The sequence below is a fragment of the Enhydra lutris genome, unplaced genomic scaffold, assembly GCF_002288905.1.
Source record: "Enhydra lutris kenyoni isolate GAN:26980312 unplaced genomic scaffold, ASM228890v2 scaffoldscaffold38, whole genome shotgun sequence".
In the NCBI taxonomy this organism is placed as follows: Eukaryota; Metazoa; Chordata; class Mammalia; order Carnivora; family Mustelidae; genus Enhydra; species Enhydra lutris.
Genome location: NW_019154122.1, coordinates 11323528 through 11329885, shown reverse-complemented (window position 1 = coordinate 11329885; position 6358 = coordinate 11323528). Strand labels below are relative to the sequence as shown.

Below are 6358 nucleotides of genomic sequence, written 5' to 3'. Positions count from 1 at the left end.
ATGGCTCACGATTTTATTAGAAAGGATCTCACTCCTAAGCCTCATTTAAGAAATCTTAATTGATGGAGTGCCTGGGTGGTTCAGTGGGTTAAGCCTCTGCCTTTGGCTCTGGTCATCGTCTCAGGGTCCTGGGATCGAGCCCCGCATCAGGCTCTCTGCTCAGCGAGGAGACTGCTTCCCCCCGCCCCGCCCCCGTCTGCCTCTTTGCCTCCTTGTGATCTCTCTGTCAAATAAATAAATAAAAATCTTCTTAAAAAAAGAGAGAGAAAATCTTAATTGATGTCGTCAGTGGCTATCCCTAATCTCCGGCCCACACTGAGTCGATGAGAACTACAAAAAGCCCAGCCCACTTGCAGTACCCCTCGCTCAAAGAAATACTGGTTGAGAACAGCAGGAAGGTTAGGAGAGAGAAGTTCAAGGCCAGGAGCAAGGGAGAGAGCACAGGGTCGAGTCACTCGTCTCTCCGCCCATGTCTCGGGGCCGGCATTCTCGGCCCTATCCTACCAGCTAAGGGGCTTTGGTTTTCTGGGTCTCAGTTTTCTCATCCATCAAGCGGGGATAAGAATAGTCCTGTCCCTTCTGCAGATCTAGGATCATAAAAGGCATCCTGGGCAAAAGGGACTGACTGCATGAGCTGAGGTCTGGAGACGCCTGAAAGCCGTGGGGTGTGACCCGGGATGTCTGGGACACAGGATGCATGGGGAAGGGGGGCCCATAGAGTACAGGGCAGGGACCCCCATAGGAATCCCTGCTGAATAAAACAACACAGTAGGACTCCGGTGGGTGTCCCCTTTTCTGCCCTAGCATGAGAGGTTCCTCTCTCTGAGGCAGAGAGAAAGTGAAGATGTTGATCCCCCAGAAGAGGGGCACCCTAAAATGGTGGGCCTGTTGCCAGACACTCCTAAACTTCTGGGCTTGGGAAATGAAAATGTTATTAAACTCTGAGTTTTAAAGGTCTTGACGGGGAGACATCACCAATTAAATGTTGGAAGCTGAGGTTTGAGGCAGAAAGGAGGGCTCATCCCCATTTAGAGATGCATCCAAGCCTCTCTCTCTCTCTCTCTCTCTCTCACACACACACACACACACACACCGCCCCTAATCTTTGAGATTTTAGCTCAGACCTCCTGGAAACAGCCATCACCAAGAGAGAACACCCCTGATGGCAGAATTCCAGGCAGAGGGAAAACTAGGAAAAGACACTGACACACACCCTCATTTGCACAAATGTATCAAGGCCCATTTCCACTCCCAGGGAGCAACTACCACCTTTGAAAAGGCAGTTTCTGTAAAGTGTCTTGAATGCTTGAGGTATTTATAGACATTTCAGAACACGAAAAACCGTTCAAGAGAAGAGAGGCTCCCCCAACCCTGCTTGACCAGCCCTGATGCCATCTCCCCACCATACCATTAGAACACTTTTGGAATCTTCATGAAAACAAAAGGTTTGGGTTTTTTGGGTTTTTTTAGTTCTTATTTTTTTATTTTTTAAAGATTTAGTTTATTTATTTGACAGAGAAAGAGAGAGAAAGATCACAAGTAGGCAGAGCAGCAGGCAGAGAGAGAGGCGGAAACAGGCTCCCCGCTAAGCAGAGAGCCCAACGTGGGGCTCGATCCCAGGACCCCGAGATCATGACCCGAGCCGAAGGCAGAGGCTTAACCCACTGAGCCACCCAGGCGCCCCTAGTTCTTGTTTTTTAAATGATTTATTACTCAATGCACTGGGACAAATCAGTTTCAAAAGAACCTATAATGTTGGCTTTATTTCACCATGGAAAATTTGTGCTCGGAGGTCAGAACCGTCGTACATAAAATGATTGAAATAAATAAATAAATAAATACAAATAAATACAAATTGCCTCAAAGGGCTCAGGGGGCCTTTGAAGAGTCAGATGCAGATGTCTGCAGCCAGGCTTCCTCTTAATACCTTCGCAGCACTGTGGGAAGAGAGGAAGGGTGATGATGGCATCAGGGGGAGACTGAGGCAGGATCTGATCTTCTCCGCCCCAGGGGCCATCCCTGCCACCATCCCCCACCCCCAGCTGATCTGGATGTTTGAGGCTTTGGAATAATCCCTCTCTCTGGACCTCAGTCTCCTCATCTGTAAACTGGGAATCATCGTCGCCCTGGTGATCCTGACCTCTGCCTCTGCAGCTATAGACAGGTTAGGGGAAGCCAGGAGGAAAATGCTTAGGACTCTTTCTGCTCCAAGGAGAGGCTGCTAGACAATGACAGGATTCCATCCTAAGGTGGTTCTGCCCCTTTTGGTAAGAGAGGCAGGAGGTGGCTAGAAGGGGGTTGGGACTCAATGATGTCCACATTTAATATTTCCAGAAAGACACTCCATAGCCCCAAGGACTGTCAGCAGGAGAGAGTAGCGTCCAGGTGTCCTTTTCTCAGTGTGGTCGCTGGAGAGAGCAAGCCCCAAAATGTCTCCAGCGGTGAAACCCACAGGTATGGGGGAGGGTGACCCAAGGAAGCAGGGAGGGGGCTTTACCATTGCAGCCCAGGCCACTGAGGGAGCCGATCCGGTCCAGCCTCCGGCCAAAGCACCCTGACTTGTGCATCATCTTGGGGCTGCGTAGTCTTCTCAGGGCCTGGAGGACATTGTCCCTGGGCCCAAGGGCCCTGACAGGTGGTTGCTCCTGGGTCTCCCAGGCTTCTGTGGGGCTGTGGTCCTGCTGGAAGGGTCCCAGGGCCATCTGCTTGGCCTGCAGCTCTGAAACTGTGTCCCGCAGGTGGTCCAGCAGCTCCTGCAATGGGTGGGGATAGCCTGAGCCTCAGGGAACCGGCACCTGGGCAGACCCGCCCTCACCGGCACCCAAGTGAACCAAACGCCTTGGGTATGGAGTTCTGGCACCCATTCTCGTCACTTTCTGATTCCCTTATCGCTACTTCCCAGGGTAAACTGAGGACCTCTTGGGACAGTAGCTAAGGACCCCTGAACTCCCGCTACCCGCCGTGGCCTTTAGGCAGGCTGCCGAGCTCACCTGCCTTGCGGACGGCTGGGAGGCGGGGCCAGGCCCACCCAGCGGGTGGGAACGACCTCCTAGTAGCAAGAACAGGACGAGCGGGAGGGCCCGGAGCAGCGCAGTCTGGGGGTCCATGTCGCTGGAGAGAAGTGGAGAAAGAGATTGTCGCCGCCGCTGCTGCGCTTCGTCCCAGGTCACGTCTCACCTCTTCGGGTCCCGCGGGCGCTCTCCTGGATCCTTCGCCAACGTCGGCCTTTTATCCCGCGCCTGGGTTTATCTCTGATTTATCGGCCGCATTCCGGCCCGCTGAGCTCAGGGCGGGGGAATGCGCCCCTCCGCGCGTGCGACCATACTCTCCGGGGGTGGAGGCTGGGGAGAGCAGGCCTTGTATAGAAATGGGCCTGGCCGGGGGGCGGGAGCGCGCGGGAGACATCAACAGGTCCTTCGCCTCCTGCTTCCTCTTTTCCTGCAACACTCCTGGGGCCTTTCCTACCCATCCCCAACCATTCCTGGAGAGCGCAGAGACAACTCCAGCGTTCCGCGGCTCGAAGCAAGTGCGGGGCGCACGGGGTGACTCAGAGCGAGAACAGCCCCAGCCAACACCCCAGCACCGCCGCGCGTCTTCCCTCCCCTCGCCTGCCTGTACTGGGCGCAGGGTGCACCCTGCGGGGCTTCCTGCGCTCGGCCGCTGTCCGTGGTGCTGATCCCTCTGAGCAAACCTAGCGCCGAGAGGTCTTTCTCTCCTCAGTTCAGTCTAGCTAGAAAGACAAGCATGGAGTAGGGACTTCTGAGACCCCTCCCCACCCTCTCACAAACAGCCTGCACTAGGATGTGCATTCTCCAATGTCATCTGATTAAAAGCCTGAGCATGACAAGGAACTTCTGGAATGCTGACCCTGCTTCTATCCCTTAAACGGTAGAGCTTGATTTGGTTGGAATTTTGAGAGGCAAAGCCCAGAGATGAAGTCACCCAGGAATGCTGTCTATCAAATCTCCTCCAGGTGCCAACACCTCCTCTCCCCCACCAAGACAACATGGGACGGAAAAAGCAAAGATGACTGGAAGATTTTTATCTATTTGGTGGAACACTAGAAGTGTGAGGAGTGCCCCTCCCCAGTGCCTCCTTCATCTGATCACCAATGACCTAATTCCCGTTAACAGATGGTCTGGACCTCCTGTCTGTGATTACAAATGAGGCATCAAAGAAAAATGGTCCTGGAAAGAGACACAGCAGATTAAATCCCCCTAAAGCATGCATGACTGATGTCACCACCACTTCCAGATGCCTTGTGATAACAAGCAGCAGGATGAGAGAATGGGATATGGGTGATGGAGAAAAGGCAGCAAAGGGCAGAAGCTGTGACCTTGAAACAAATCTTACCTTAGAAAAATAGCATCTGCCTGATATATGAGAAAAATATTACTGCTTTTCATTTTTCAAACAAGGAAACTGAGCTCAGAGGAATTAATGTGCTTTCTTAGTTGATAAGCGGTAAATCTTGAGTTGCAACCCAGGCAGTCTGACTCCAGACCTGACTCTCTTAATCACGGCCAGGGTGATTGCAAGGGGTTCCTACTAAAAGAAAAAACTGGGTTAATCCACTGTCATCCCTGACAGTATAGAAAGCTGTGTGTGCGAGCACACACATGCACCACAGAAAAAATATACAAAGATTAAGTGTCAGTGAAAGAGACAAGAAAATCCAGTCAGTTGCAGAGCTGAGCCAGAGGGTCAGAGGCTGCTGAGAACATAGAGAGTCCGTAATGCTGGATGGCAGAAGTGTTGGAAGCAAGACAGAGTCCATCAGTTAGCACCTATCAAGAAATGACTCTGCATGTAACCTGTGCCTCACTTACTCTCCTGCAAACTGAACATATGCTCCCTCCTTTCAAGGACTACAAGGGAGAAAATGATGTCTGTGGAAGCCCATGGCATTATGGGAAGAATTAGAAATTCAAAGAATTAGAAATATAATCACACTGAAGGAGATTGTGATCCCACTAGGGAGGGAGTCAGGCCAGGGAAAATAATTAAGTGCTAGATACCCTGACAGAGCCTCCAGTTGCCCCAGCAGATGGGATTGTGGAAAAGATTTTAGGGATGACACAAGACTGGATACAACCTCCAGGATCTTCTGTCCAGTGAAGAACAATATATTATCAATTAGTTCCCACACCAGATCATCCCCACAAACATTTATTAAGTGCCTACTATATGCCATGCACTTTCCATTCCTATTAAGTGGAGCTAATCATACCATCATTGTCACAACATTACTGCATAAGGATTAAATGAGATGGAATATGTTGTAGGCTACATAGTGTTCCCCCAAAGATGTCCATGTCCTAATCTCCAGAACCTGTGAATATGTTACTTGACATGGCGAAGGGGGCTTTGCACCTTGGTTAAAGATCTGGAGGTGGAAAGATTATCCTGGATTATGGGGGAGGGCTAATGTGATCACAAGGGTCCTTATAAGAGGGAAGCAGGAGGATCAGAGTCAGAGAAAATGGAAGGATGGAAACAGGTCGGAGATGAGAGAAGAGTCTACACTATTTCTGGCATCTTTGAAGATGGAGGAAGAGCCCATGAGCTAAGGAGTGTAAGTGGCCTCCAGAAGCTAAAAAAAAGCAAAGAAATGGATTCTTCCCTAGAGCCTCCAGAAGGAACACAAGCCTGCCTGCCAACACCTTGAGTTTAGCCCATTGAGAAAGCATACTTCAGACTTCTGCTCTCCAGAACTACAAGGAAATCAGTTTATATTATTTTAAGGCACTAAGTTTGCCGGAATTTGTTTCAGTAGTAATACAAAATTAATACAGTGTGTGTAAAATGCTAAGCATAGAACCTGATACTTAATAAGCCCTCTGTGAAGGTGGTTGTGGTGGCAGAATTGGTTCTTGCCAGGGTCAAACCTTAGGTGCTAGGTGCTAGGTTCCAGCTGCAGAGAAAGAAATAAGCCTGTTAACTCATTCAAAAACCTTTATCAAAGGTTTGGGGTCACAATGGTCTGGAGTCCAGACTCTGGAATCAGACTGCCTTCATGCAACACCACCTCAACCTTTTGCTACATATGTGATCTTGGGCAAGTTACTTCACCTTTCTTCGTGTTTTCTCATGTCTGCATCACAGGATTGTCACAAGAAGGGAATGGGATCATGCAGATGAAACTAAGCTTCCAGGGCGCTTGGGTGGCTCAGTAGGTTAAAGCCTTTGCCTTCCGCTCAGGTCATGGTCCCAGGGTCCTGGAGTGGAGCCCTGCATCGGGCTCTCTGCTCAGCGGGGAGCCTGCTTCCTCCTCTCTCTCTGCCTGCCTCTCTGCCTACCTGTGATCTCTGCCTGTCAAATAAATAAATAAAAATCTTTAAAAAAAAAACCCCTAAGC

At 50.4% G+C, this 6358-nt stretch overlaps 1 protein-coding gene across 1 annotated transcript; it reads right to left on the bottom strand.

Annotated features, from left to right (window-relative positions):
• Window positions 1-1738: 1738 nt before the first annotated feature.
• On the bottom strand, window positions 1739-3204 carry LOC111154931 (natriuretic peptide B). The gene is made up of 3 exons (XM_022514887.1): window positions 2991-3204; window positions 2498-2753; window positions 1739-1937 (listed from the first exon to the last, which is right to left on the bottom strand). Exons 1-3 carry the CDS (start codon window positions 3105-3107, stop codon window positions 1921-1923), a joined length of 390 nt encoding a protein of 129 aa, XP_022370595.1. The 5' UTR covers window positions 3108-3204; the 3' UTR covers window positions 1739-1920.
• Between the last annotated feature and the right edge of the window lie 3154 nt (window positions 3205-6358).

Excerpts from the sequence above, each read along its gene's own strand:
- LOC111154931 (XM_022514887.1), bottom strand. The coding sequence starts at position 3,107 with ATGGACCCCCAGACTGCGCTGCTCCGGGCCCTCCCGCTCGTCCTGTTC. Across the intron at positions 2,754-2,990 it reads CCCAGCCGTCCGCAAGGCAG|GAGCTGCTGGACCACCTGCG; the intron begins GTGAGCTCGGCA and ends CACCCATTGCAG.